General features: G+C 51.8%; 2 protein-coding genes across 2 annotated transcripts; one reads left to right on the top strand and one right to left on the bottom strand.

The window, feature by feature from the left end:
• Positions 1–3756: 3756 nt before the first annotated feature.
• ras-2 lies at positions 3757–4576 on the top strand (the record flags this gene model as incomplete). Its single annotated transcript, XM_014689997.1, has 2 exons — positions 3757–3861; positions 3971–4576. 2 exons carry the CDS (start codon positions 3757–3759, stop codon positions 4574–4576), a joined length of 711 nt encoding a protein of 236 aa, XP_014545483.1.
• A 6986-nt stretch (positions 4577–11562) lies between these two features.
• G6M90_00g076170 (uncharacterized protein) lies at positions 11563–12926 on the bottom strand (the record flags this gene model as incomplete). The annotated part of the gene is made up of 2 exons (XM_014689998.1): positions 11563–12812; positions 12872–12926. The coding sequence occupies 2 exons, from the start codon at positions 12924–12926 to the stop codon at positions 11563–11565; spliced, it is 1305 nt and encodes a 434-aa protein (XP_014545484.1).
• Positions 12927–13565: the final 639 nt, after the last annotated feature.

Below are 13565 nucleotides of genomic sequence, written 5' to 3'. Positions count from 1 at the left end.
TTGCCCATTAGAGCGGTTCGTCAATACGAAACAACCAATGGAAGCTAATCGTGATATGCTATGAGATAGGGCCTCGTGGTGTTTTGAATGTGCGACGCCTTGTCATAGCCTGTTCTCTATTCGTGTGTCTTCGACGGTAAGTGAGGCGAGCCGAGTGAGAGGCCAGTCTTGTTACTATTTTGGAGCAGTTTGTCTAGTCCCCTAGTAGCATAATCCGGGTGGCAAGCCTGTCTGTAAGCCGTGCCACAGACGATACATGATGGGTGTAGAGGCTGCCTGGGGCATTTCGCACCACCTCGTATGCACAAAAAGCTGTAGATGGATGGGCAATATTGGATTGCGTACCAGAACAATTAAGACATGCGTTGAGAGAAGTCGACAGACGGAAAAGCAGAGACAGAGAGAGTAACCACCCAGCTGAACATGTGGTGGCAGTGGAGTACTATGGAATTCAACTATTGGCAGGCGAACGAAGTTGCAAAATGATACGAGGAGGACATGTGGGGTGCAGTATTGAGCCAGGCCGGATGCTAATCGTTGACAGAAACGCCCAGCTCTCCATCGAGCCATCAACCAACCCATCGTTGGATGAGTTGCGGATGGACGGCACGGCCCTGCTGTAAATGAATCAGGCCTCTGCAGGGAGGGAACCACCCATTCGTCGCGGTCGGGACAGTTCTGCCCCAGAAGATATCGATGGCAACCTTTTTCTTGTTTGGCGGCTCTCCGCTGCGGCCGGTCTGATGTCTTGCTGTTGTGTAGCGCCAGGGTCTAGCTACCTTCAAGTGGCAAATCTAGAACCTTACGAGACCGACGAATGAAAATGCTAGAGGGGGCATTGATAGAACCGTTACATGTAGCATGATATTCGATGCCAATGATACATGCCAAGCAGCATGGACGAGCGAAATGACGAGGCAAAATAAACAGGCGAGTGGTCAAGCCGGCGGCCGGAACAACAGCCGTATGGCAAGGACGTGCGGCCGCAGGAGCAGAGGCCCGGAACCCGGAGGTCCGAACGCAGAGGTAGAAATAGAAGTTGGTCGAGTCGATGCGACACCATGACTGAGATGTGAGGACTGGGGTGGTGAAGTCGATAACTCGTGGGCTTGTCGAGGGTTCGTCGAGGCCTTCGATGTTGGGACCAGGCAAGAGACAATGCTTCGAGTGGCTTTGACAAGCGCCAGGACCACAAAACATGCACGAGGCAGGCAGCCCTGCAGTATTGCTAAACGCTCCTTCCCTTCCTTGTCGATGAATGCAGTCTGGTGTTAGTTTTTTTTTTTTTGGCCCGCAGGTTCTTCCAGCAATGGACTGAAACGTTTTCCTTTTGAAGCCGCAAAACTGGGAACTCGAGATCGAATGTCTTGTTTTGCCGCTGTCATTGCATGCCTGTTTGTCAAGGCTCTCTCCCTGGCTCTCGTTTCCCCCCGGCACTTCTCGCCTTTCTCTGGGCTGCCGGCAAACATTCTGCTTGCTCTCACTCACTCACGATGCCATGACGCGCCAGGGCGCAACGGAGCTGACGCTCGCCAACCACCACAAGCAATGGACACACACAACATAACTAGCATCGATGCAGCAAACGACCGTGGCTGAGGGGGTCAGTGGATGCTCAGAATTACACCAAAACCAAAGACCCGCCCAGGTGCTTGCTTGGGCCACCCAAATCCATGGTCCAAGAGGCTCCAAACTCCCAGGCGGGCTGCTGGGCAAGCTAGGGTATGTGATTTGTAGGGTTGGACGATGCTCTTTAGCCACCAGCCAGACTACCACTCTGGCAGGGAGGTCGACTACAACGCAGATCGACAAGGCGCGTCGAGTCGTGGATGGTTGGTTCCATGGAGTTTGGTAGGCCGCCTCTGTTTGTATCCTCCGGCCCGCCTGCTAAAACGAAAATGCAGCATTGATCGCTATTCGAAGAGCAATACTAGATTTTATGCTGTTGGCTGTTGGTACGAGAATCACGATGATGCAGAGTCCCCCGTAGAGAAGCCATAGAGCGCACTCTGTACACATGCTTCGGATTCTGGCCCAGGCGTTTGCGTCGAGTACAATCTGCAATGTTGTTGATGATGACCCAATCCGGCGCCGATTGGCCATCCCAACAGTCTGGTACCTAGCACACGTTGCCTCGAAGAATGGCAAGCCCCGTGTTATTTCGTCGCCGTCACAATATGACTGACTTTTCCAACCAACATTAATTGCCGATTGCCCTTGTCTGCTGTTTGGCTTAAGGAGCCTCTGAAGCCGACTCCCCGGCGCGGCATATCAATGATAGAACCGATGCAATGTACATACTACCACGGTATGGAGGACAAGCACTTGTGGCTGAGCGGATTTCAACATTCATGGCAACGGGCCTCTATTATTTCCCACACTCTTGTCACGCATTGTTCCTCAAAACAGCCTGCCTAGCTTAACCATGGTTAGCACAACATGGCGGCATTCGAGTTGCCTCAGACACTGCCAAAGCCGCCAAAGGGGCCACCTGTATGGAGTATTGCACCATCAATCATTGGAGGACTTGTCCTTGTCGAGACGCAACAAAAGGAACAAAGGCCATCACCACATCTGCGCTAATATTCGCATTGCAATTGTATCTGCCCCGTTCGTCTTGTCAAAGGGGCGACCCGCTCAAGACCCCTTGAGCTCCAGTCCTGGCCAACATTGAACCTGGGCTGACCGGGCGTATCTGGCTGGGTCAGCTTACAGAAGCGACAAGAGACCGCAAGAGGTCAAGCCGCTCCACTGGATAGTCGAGGACGTCTGGCTTTCCTCGACCCCCAACCACGTCCCAGCGGATCCGACAAACAGGCGAGCTTGAGCATCATGGTGGCATGGCTCTTTTTGTGTATCGGCCAGCACCAGACAGCAGTGGTTGGTGCCTTTATCTCTTCAGGGCTCTACGGATCATATGGAGTAGTCATGGGTTGTTGGCAGTACTGCTATCGACTGGACTCGCGTGCGGCCCATATTATATCTAACATTGAATGTACATAAACTTCTACAGCTTGTCAGCCCGCCAATCATGCACCCATCCGGCCTTGGAGCTCTCTCTGCGGTGCTTCGTCCCTACCAACAAGCTCGGCCAGCTTCTACCTGTATGTATGTATGTTGTTGTATGAGATCAGCCCTGGACGGCCCTGGACCATGGCGGGCAAGCTGAGCATCTCCTCCAGCAACTGGCCGTGCACTCGGGTGGTCCATGTCACCATGTGCATCCTGCTAGCTGCGAACCTATCAATCTATCTTGGTGGCCACTCGAGAACCCAGTCCATCCGCGGCCGATGGTCTCCTATCAGCGCCCACTGCTGCTCTGTACTCCGTACCGAGTACCTTAGCAACCATGCTCACTGGCTCAGACAGTGGCTCTGTCGTTGCGCCTCTACTCCATACAAAGCAGCATGACCCGCTCACCCACCGACTCCACTCGACCCTCTGCCCACCCGAGTCCAGCAGCTCCCACCGCAAGCCAGAACGCCTCAGTAACATCTTTCGCGAGTCTTGTGCTGAGGCTGGAGCAGACATCTTTGACCTGACCATCCTTCATTCTTCCCCATTGACTCGGAGCCGCACAATCACCACGCTGCTCTCCCGTCCCAGGCTCCCGCTACAATTCCGAGCTGTGCTTCGCCGACCACTCCCCTTCCCTCCTGATCGACGGCTTGTCCTGTCAAGGACGAGTGTATAATCTCTCCATCACCTCTCCTCGACTAGCCACTTGTCGGCGCACAGCTCCAACTCTTGCCCAGCATGGCGGGCCGTATGGTACTATACAAGCTGGTGGTGTTGGGTGATGGTGGCGTAGGAAAGACAGCACTGACAATTCAACTATGTCTGCAACACTTTGTTGAAACCGTGAGTCTGCAGTCCTCCAATGTCCCTGCGACCTTCACCGTCCAGAGGTGGAGGCGGGGAAGCTAATCCTCGATTCTGGGCCTCGCAAGCTGATGCAGCCTCATGACAGTACGACCCGACGATTGAAGATTCATATCGCAAACAGGTGGTCATAGACGGTCAACCCTGCATGCTCGAAGTCCTCGATACCGCTGGACAGGAAGAATACACAGCCTTGCGCGACCAATGGATTCGTGACGGCGAGGGTTTCGTACTCGTCTACAGCATTTCATCCCGCTCCTCATTTACCCGCATCAAAAAATTTCACCACCAAATCCAACGCGTCAAGGAATCATGTGCCTCCTCACCGTCATACCCGGGGTCGCCCCTCTCCGCTGCGAGTCCCCAGATGCCAGTGCCCATCATGCTGGTGGGCAACAAGAGCGACAGAGTTACGGAGCGTGAGGTATCTACACAAGAAGGGCACGCACTAGCCAGGGAATTGGGGTGCGAATTTGTTGAAGCATCTGCAAAGAACTGCATCAATGTTGAAAAGGCCTTCTACGATGTCGTCAGAATCTTGCGTCGACAGCGGCAACAAGCGTCTCGCCCGGCGGGTGGCTCGAGCGGCCGCTCACGTACAGGCAATGGTGATATTGGGGGCCGCGAGCGCGAGGCACCAAGATACCGGCGCAGCAAGGACGGCGAAAAGAGCAAAAAGTGTATTGTATTATGAGCGCAAATGCTTCCTCGCCATCACCGGCCTTGTGAGACGCAGCATCTGAGAGGGGTGTTGGTTGGTGAGGGGTCACGCAATTTTTCCTGCGGCCGTGCTTGTGTCTCGAATGGAAGCTGCATACATACCACCGACTGCTTTCCCTCGACAACCGGCTCCAATGGGATAATGAAAACCAAAACACAAACTCAAAAAAGCACAATCTATTAAAGACTCTGTTATGAAGGACACGAACCGCCGGAGAGAGAGAGGGGGGGAGAGAGAGAGAGAGAAGAGGAGGAGGAATGTGATTAATTTTCAGCGACTGATGGTTAGGTGTTTCTATCACGTTTTTCTACTTGATGATGCAACATCCCAGCAACGAACGAACGACGTCACCTGAATCGGCGAATGGCGTATGAATCCAAAAAAAGAGGCATATTCTGGGGCGCTAGGTTATTTTGACGACATTTACAATTGCTTCTGCTATGATTTGTTGGTCTTGGTGATGGCGTCGCGATTGTCTTCGAGAGCCGATATGAAGAGACGACATGCTTTTACGCCTCCTCGAGCTGTTTCAGCATCTTGAACCATTTTTTTGTCTTTTTTTTTTTAATTCGTTCCGTCCGACAAACTCTATTTGTTACATTCTTGCATGTCATGTTGAGGCATTGGGAAATAATGACAAGAGGCTAGTGGCTGGCATTGCTTCCAGGACCACTGGTTATACGCAAGCCCCGAAAGGTTTCCCTTCCTCATTGGCACATGATGGCAATGTAATCAAGTACGAGTTTGGTCCTGGAGTCACATCCACTCATCCTGTTTTACAAACTCATCCACATTTTGATTCCATTGCCTCTTTATTTACTCATGTTGACATTTTCGCGCATGTTTTCCTTTCTACATGGGTCTCAACTCCCCTCGGCATTGACACGAGGACAACACCCACCCCCTGGTGTTCAGAGAATTGCTTGCCCTCGCGGGAAGAAGAGCAGGGAAGTGGACGGAAGTGGAGCACCAGAGAGCGGATTTGCAACGCTGCGAGACGACAGACGGCTGATGGAGACGACGGTTACTAGACCTGTCTATATAGTTAAAGGATTTGAAGATTTCAGTTTCTCCTTGCTTCTGGATACGGGACGGAGATGAGCAACAGGACAAGATGCCTGGTAGCCGAGGTAGAACACATCAAAAGACATGATGATTTGACATCAAAATACACTTGAGAGCACCGGGGGAGATACTAGAGGGGACCATGAAGCCGCGCTTTGTACATGCTCACGGGTGACGGCGCAAGAAGCCCATCCATGGCTCCAGGTGTTTTTGCCCCTGGCAAGGCCATAATGAAAGCGAGAGCGACAGCGAGAGCGACAGCAGAAGCTGTGAGCCCCAGGGCCCCAGTTCGGACTTTGACGGCCGGGAGGGTCCGTCGATATCGCCCAGATTCGATTCCTAAGAGTAAAGCACATATGCAGCGCAGATGCCCACGCCATCGCCAACACTAAGGCAACATGTGAAGCCCTAGGAAGGGAGAAAGGCGCGAAAGGGAGGGGTGCAACTGGTGCAACTTGGCGCAGCTGATGCAACCAATGCAACCCGCAGACGACCCGACAGCTAACAAAAGCTTGCATTTGCTGTCTGAGCACCGAGCAACAAGTGAGAAGTGAGGGGTGCAAGCTCTCGGCTGTGAGCAGAAAGCAAGCGCCTACGGGATCGGACATGGGACATCGTCACTTCTCGTTGGCCGAGACGAAGAGCTTCCTGACCTGACTTGACAACCAAGCAACTGCCTAGCCTCCGGAGTAACTACCTAGTAAGTTACTAGTAGACAACTTCTCCTGCCCTTCCGACCACAGAACCATGCGGGCCGGACAGATGTGTATACAGTACGTGCACCTCGTCCGATCAAGCGCAAAAGGGGCATGCGACACACGTGTACACTACACGGTACCAGCAGCACCCGCAGACCAAATGGTTCGGGCTGCTGCCTTGATTGAGTTTTTTTTTTTTTTTTTAAGAAAAATAATTAAAAATTCTGCGTGTGTGCAGCCTCTGTCCCTACCCGCAGCAGGCTGGCGACGCCTCGCGGCGGCGGCGACACATGGAGGGGACCCTCAAGCACAAGCGGCTTGACGGATTGGGAATAAAACCTTGCCCACAGCCAAGGTTGGTGTTTGCCTGGGTGTGCGCCACGTCTGGAGAGAAGCGGGGGACAGCCTACTCGTTTTGCGTGGCATGCGGCATGGCGAGCATTGGCGCATGAACGTACTTGCGTGCATGGGGGAGTCTGCTAGTAAGAAGGGTAAACTCTAGTGGTAAGAAGGGAAAGGAGAAGAGAGAGAGAGAATACGCACGATAGAGCGTGCATAAAGGCCAAAGGGGAAAAAGATAATTGCCGCTGTTCATACATATGGATGACGAGCTTGACGGGTTCATGCTCGACATAACAGCGGGGGTCCAGGCGAGGACATACAGATAGAAATGGAGCCGAGAAGGAACCGCGTGCTTTACACACGGGCTGGCTCTTTGATGCTTCTCTTTTCTTTTCTTTTTTTGGTCCCCCTTCTCCGAGAAGACAGGGACCAGCTGATGTTTCCTTTGTTGGTGCTAGCCTGAAGTGTCCCATGGTGCGGGCCTCCGTCTGATGTTGGCGGAGGCTAAGAAGCGCTATCCTTGTGGGGTCTGGGTATTCGGAGACATATTTTTTTGTTCGGTGTTTTCGCGGAGTGGGAACTGTGAGCATCGAGTGTGGCAGATGGATTTTGTTACATGGCATTGTGGCGCTCGAGGGAGGCTGGGCGTTTGCCCTCCGAAACACAATAATGGTGGTTTTTTTTTTGGGCATGGTGTTTTGTTATAACCGTTTCCCCAGGATATAGAAGCAAGATTCGAAACTAGAACTGTCGGCCTTGCATGGTGCAGGCTGCAGGTGGGCGGCTGGCTTGACAATGCGACTCAGAATGTGCTTCGATACAAGTCTACTTCTACATTATTTTTCAGTCTGATGAGTTTTCAGAGACCGTCAAACCTACCTAGGTACCTTTGAAAGTATACTCCGCGCCAAAACTCTGTCAATGACAGAGTTTGTCCCAGGTATGTTTTGTGTGTAGATACAAAATGTAAACCTGCCTACATATGTTGTCTTGTATGTTGTTTCTGTCGCCACTTCTGCATCAGCGAGTTACCACGGGACCTAGACGGGACCATGATGCCCTTCTTTCACCGGGATGCAGTACTGTATGTGTACCTACCTATATGGTGGGCAATACAGAGTAGACATCTCGAAGTGCTGAGTCCACAACAGCGTCGCGTTAGAGGAGACAGAACAATGCACAAAGGCAGAATTGGCATCGGAATCAGCACGAATCATGGCTTTAGTCTGGATTTGCGCAATTGAACATTAGCAATGTCATTGAGATTATTCAAACCATACATACAGGGTAATGATGCAACACATTATTACCACTTTGGGAGCGGAAGAGACAAGCCCAAGCGGGGCGCAATACAAGAACTTACCACCTTTTATACAAACCAAGAGCCATCTACAGACAGTGATGACCATCATTTATCAAGGCGTTTGACCTCCCAGAGGGCTTCGAGTTCTCATTGACTGCTGGGTCCCCAATGGCACCCTCAGAACGGATTGTAATAAAAGAATTGACGGGTAGGTAGTCACCAAAGAGGGATCAGATGACTGCCCATTTTGTTGTATTTGGATTGAGTGGGTGTTGAGGGAAAACAAGAGATTGATCAAACCCGTGGAAGAACTGATTCTATACCCAGGGCGTGGGAAGGTAGCCCCTTCCGTTTCCATCACGAAGGCAAGTGCCTTCCTCGGCACCTCTCCTGATCTCCTGACCTGGGGAATGGAAACAGTAGATTGCAAGTGCGATTCTCACGAAACAGGAAGGAGTGAATGCACGGTCAAGACGTCTACAGAATTCAAAACTCTACCAATGCATAGTCCGTTACTGTGGACTCAGCGGCTGGTGGCAGTACGACATGACGAGCTCAAAGCGTTCATACCATTGCGTTCAGTCTATTTGACGCTACAAAGGAAGACAGTTCTGCTTGATCGATTTCTATAGGGCGGTTCATGGCCATGTTGACGTTCCTTCGAGCTCTGTTGTCCTCATTTTGGTGCCCCACGACCTCGCGGACCATCGGCATGGCATTGACAAGCTCGCTCGGCGGTTTTACTGTCTCAACACGCTTCAAAACATATCTGATGTCAACAACGGTGTCTATCGAACCCGGCCAGTGCATGCCATTCGTGTTGTCAACCGACACCAGTTTGGCATTCAGTCAAGGCCCGATTCAACCTCCGTTACTCGGTGTCGAATCCAGAGCCAACATACACCTTTGTGTTAATCCGCAGAGAGATGCGCAGAACACGCCGAAAACCTCAATTGTCGCTATACTCGAATGTTGTCAAGACTCAACAGCAGGCTGATGCTAAGCCCGATTCGGAACCCACACAATATCTGCAGCGTCTTGGTCATGTTTCGTCCCTCGGAACGTCACATGTATGGACCTACATAACTTGATTCTATGATTGTTCTGTTATAGAAAAAGTCCAAGGGCCCTTGCCTGGGTGATTTTTGGGTGTGTAAATTCAGTCCCTTGTTCTTGAGAATATCCTGGACGCTAACAACGGCATCAGCGGTAGATGTGCCGCTGTGGATACCTTCTGCTGAAGATCTTGTCTTGAAAGTAGTATTCACGAGCATGGGGCTAGTAGTTCTAATCAGACTGTTATCACGTCGACGAGGGCCCGCACGTTTGAAACATTTCGCCCCAAGAGATCTTATAATAACTACTACCCCGTACGAAGATTTCAAAAACAAAAAGAGGGAAGAATTAGCGTCGCAACTATGATTGGCTGCTCATAGCTCCCATGACGACCACCCGCCAGCTTGGCCATGTCTTTTCACAACAGGTTATACACCACTCTCAACACGGTCAACTCTCGGAGCGGACTCCGTGGGCTATGATTGTAGTCTCCCCAGGTCGCCGACGTCAATGTGATTTCGTCACGGAGCCCTGACCTCCATTCATTGGCTTCCTACGCCTCCGGCATCCTAGTCCTGTCCTTGCCTCGTTCCTCGTGCTTTCTTGTGTCACAGATGCAAAAGGGGGGGGTGGTAGGCTACGCTTTAACCTTTCCTTTATACGGCGTACTCCGTACATACTGACGTTCCAATAGCTCCATTATAGACTGGGGCCGGGCCTTCAAGTTCCCATCGTGTCAAGGGGGTGCTTCATTGGCCCATGGCCTTCAGATGTATGTTGTATGTATGTATGTACATGCCGAGCAAGGAGCCCACTTTCCATCTCCACGAAACCAAAAAAAACAAAGAATTAAAAGGCCCGCGTGGCATCGAGTCCATAATTATCCCGTCTAGTTCGGTGGCTGGGCCCTGTCAAAAACTGCCAAGCAGACCAGCAACGGCATTTAGTGTTTTGGAGATGGCGTATCGTCTCCTCACTGCGGAGCAAATAGGAGCCGAGTATCCCAATATAAGAACTCGCAAACATCAAACCACAATTGGTGCCTAGTGAATCTGTGACGTGTACGGAGTACGGAGTAGAAACACAATCGTTTTATTCCCCACGGCCAGCCACGAAAACCAGCACCGGTCCCAAAAGATTATTGTGTGAGAACCCAGCATGGCCCCCTCCAAATGAGCATTGGTATCAACTTCTCCTTGTCATCTTACAATCGTACATGTTGCGACCATCCAGGTTCCCGTACATTAATTCACTCACCTGCAGCAACCCCCGTCTCTCCGGTTTCAACCTGCCCGCGTGTGACAATGCGTGTGACCGCATATGCATGCGCTCGCACGCCTTATCCCCAACTTCTTCTCCCCGTCGACCACGCCGCGGCCGGTCTCGCTCGTCCCAAGAGAATGCGACGCGTCCCTCTGAAGAAACAGAGCCAAGCCAACAGGTGCGTCGAGCGCCTGCGCCCAACGTCGGCGCCGCCCTCGTCAACCGCGTGCCGAAAGAAGACCTGCTCATCCCCGTCGAATAGCCCGCCCACGTTGACCAAATCACCGACGACGCTTCTGGGTGGGCATATGTACAGAGCATGAGTAAATGCGCGGTTGCTATTCCGAAAATAGAAACAAACAAAGAAGGATGTTGGACGCCGCGAGTAGGGATGTACATACATGCCCATACGCATATTTGTAGCTACTGGTTATCAAATTGCCTGCGGCGGCAGTGCCCTGATACCCAGTAGTACCAGGGCGGTCCCTCGCCACATGCTCCACGAGCACATGTGCTGAGAGAGCAGGCTATTAGCTTCACGGTGCCTCTTCTCAAATACCCCTCTTGCAGGTATACACGGCTGCGGTTATTCACCAACTCCAGTTACAAACTAAGTACTTAGACGTGTCCTGCCGGATCCAGCACCTCGTCTGGCAGAGTGCCGCTGGTCCGTTGCTTCGACAGCTCGGCGCACTTGTTCAGTTCAAGAGCAACATGAGCCAAGGACAACCCATCATAGGTGATATTGAGCTGAAACCATGCTTATTTTTGCTTGTGGCCTCTTAAATCGTACCGTCTTACCATTTGACACCGGCATACGTCGGCTCAACTAGGACTATCAATTATCGTTAAACTTATTCAACCACTGCCCTGGCGATTAAGACACATTCAAGACCCCTACACACCAAAAAGTTGGCGTCCCTGCAAAGATTGACCATCATTTCTATTCCAAAGAAATAAATAAACACACATGGTAGGTAGGGGTTAAGTACTACTAGCTTTGATATGCCCTTCTTTCATCCATTCCCAGTCAAGTATATACCCAGTGGCGCCGTAACCTTCGTAACCCAAAATTTCCGTCCCGCTAGAAGAATATAAAAGCATAATGAATCCCACTGCAATCATCAACCCAAAAAGAATATATATAGTTGGTAGATGATATCGAGGGTGGATCATGATTTGCCGCAAAAAGCTTATAAATTTGATTTTTTTTTTAAATGTCAGCCACACCATTATTCCTTGGTGGCGTGCTCATCGCCAAAGGGACTTCGACCACGATCCCCAGAGCCGGGTCTTTCGGTCTTGTCCACGCCACGACGCTCTTCGGCCTCTTCCATAACAGCGCCTAGAGTAGGAGTGCTAATGGCATTGACCTTGCGCTCCGGTGGGTCCGAGAATGGTCCTTGGTCGTTTGACGGCGATTCTGCGACGATTGGGATGGCACCTGAGCTATCCTTGGACGAAGTAGCAGACACCAAAGATGTCGACGAGACGCTGGCATCAGACCTGGCCGCAATTTCAATCTTTTTCAATCCACTGCCAAGCTTGACAACCTGGGCACGCCCGTGTTGAGCGGTGTTTGCGTTGTTCAAATATGTTGAGCCAACACTAAAGTTGCTTGCACCACTGTCAGGTCGACCGCCACCAAACCTCTCAAAGTCAATGGCAGGCACGGGAGGCGTGCCGGGAGCGCCAACAGCAGCGGACCTAACGCTGACAACAGTTGGCTTGGCGCGCATGCCCGTCTGAGCGGGCGTCTGAACCTGAGCCTGCTTGCCGTAGATTGTAGACGCGATACTGGATCGGGGTGCATACGAGGTGCGGTCGGAGAAGGACGAGATGCCCGAGTATGTCGAGTCTCGAAGGTTGCCAGGAACAAAGAAGTGCTGTTCATCCTGGCTACTATGACGGCTGCCCTCGGAGTGCTGCATAGGGATCGGGGGAACGGGAGGCACCAGGACGGTGGGCGAGGTTGGCGTAGCGCGGTTGGTAACACCGGGGATATAAGCAATCTGGATGATATTGGATGCCCGTGTGAGAACCGTTGAAGCGATGGAATGAACTGTGTGGGTTGACGAGCGGCGCGTCATTCTTGAAGCAGCGTCCTTCTCGACGTGGCGGGCAGGATTTATTTCCGACTCGTAAACGGAGTGATGAGGGTTCGATGCCCGCTTCGGTTTGATCACAAATTTCCAAATGAGAAACGTGATGATAGCTATAGCGGCAATACCACCAACGACGCCTCCCGCAATTGGCCCTGCGCTGGGACCGCCGCTGTTACTGCTGCTGTCACCACCATTCTGGACCCCGTTGCCAGCCGAATCATCTCCTACACAGAAAGCCTTTGCGCATTGTGAGCAGGTGACGGGCACGGTATACTGGCAACTTTCACCTGCCGGGCAGGCCGGGCACTTGAGCTTCGACCTGTCATCGCATTGAACACAGCTGCCGTCTCGTCGGTCGAAGCTGAGGCGATTGAGAACTGCGAAGACGTTAGCGTAGTGTCCAATACAGGGGACTGTCGTGTGTCGGGGTGCGTACTCTCATCCACCTCTGCCAAGTCCCTAGCAATAATATAAGGTGTTTGGCCAATCATTTCGGGTGCGGTCCAGGATATCAATGATGGGGTCTCGGCGGGACGATGTGGTGTGTGACGTGAGATAAGTCTACGGCTCACTATAAACGCTGGACGAAAACTACCAAGGCCTCAGAAGACAAATGGTCGTTTCAGCGAATCTCGGAGCGGCACAGCCGATAGAACATCCGTAACAAGATATGCAATGACACAGTTTACGGCGTAACGGTCGTTTGTCGTCGAGAGGGGAAGCGAAATAGCAACGGAGAAATCGGAAGCAGAGATTTAGATAGCGAGAGTGGACGGAGAGACTGGCTCTTTTGACAGGCTAGGAAAGGAAAACGATGGAGAAATTTTGGTGTTTTTTTTAAACGAAAGACATCATCGACCTTGGCGACTGGATGAAGTGAAGAAAAAAAGAGTATTCTGTCTCGATGGCAGTCGAGAAGCAGGAGTTTTGGACGGTTCGTTCGCGAGGCGTTGGTATGGCTGAGTCGAAGTAACGGGAGGTGGATGGCGGACGAAGCAAAGAGAGCCAGTGCAGGTCTCACCCAGGCGGAGACGGGAACATTGAAGGGGTAAGTACTAACTCCCTGAGCGTACAGCTATGCATGTCTCCGTACTTAAGTAGGCAAGGAGGAAACGATGGGACCAGATTGC

The sequence above is a fragment of the Metarhizium brunneum genome, chromosome 4 (assembly GCF_013426205.1).
Source record: "Metarhizium brunneum chromosome 4, complete sequence".
In the NCBI taxonomy this organism is placed as follows: Eukaryota; Fungi; Ascomycota; class Sordariomycetes; order Hypocreales; family Clavicipitaceae; genus Metarhizium; species Metarhizium brunneum.
Note: the sequence above shows the minus strand (reverse complement) of the source record. Positions and strands in the feature narration are given on the sequence as shown.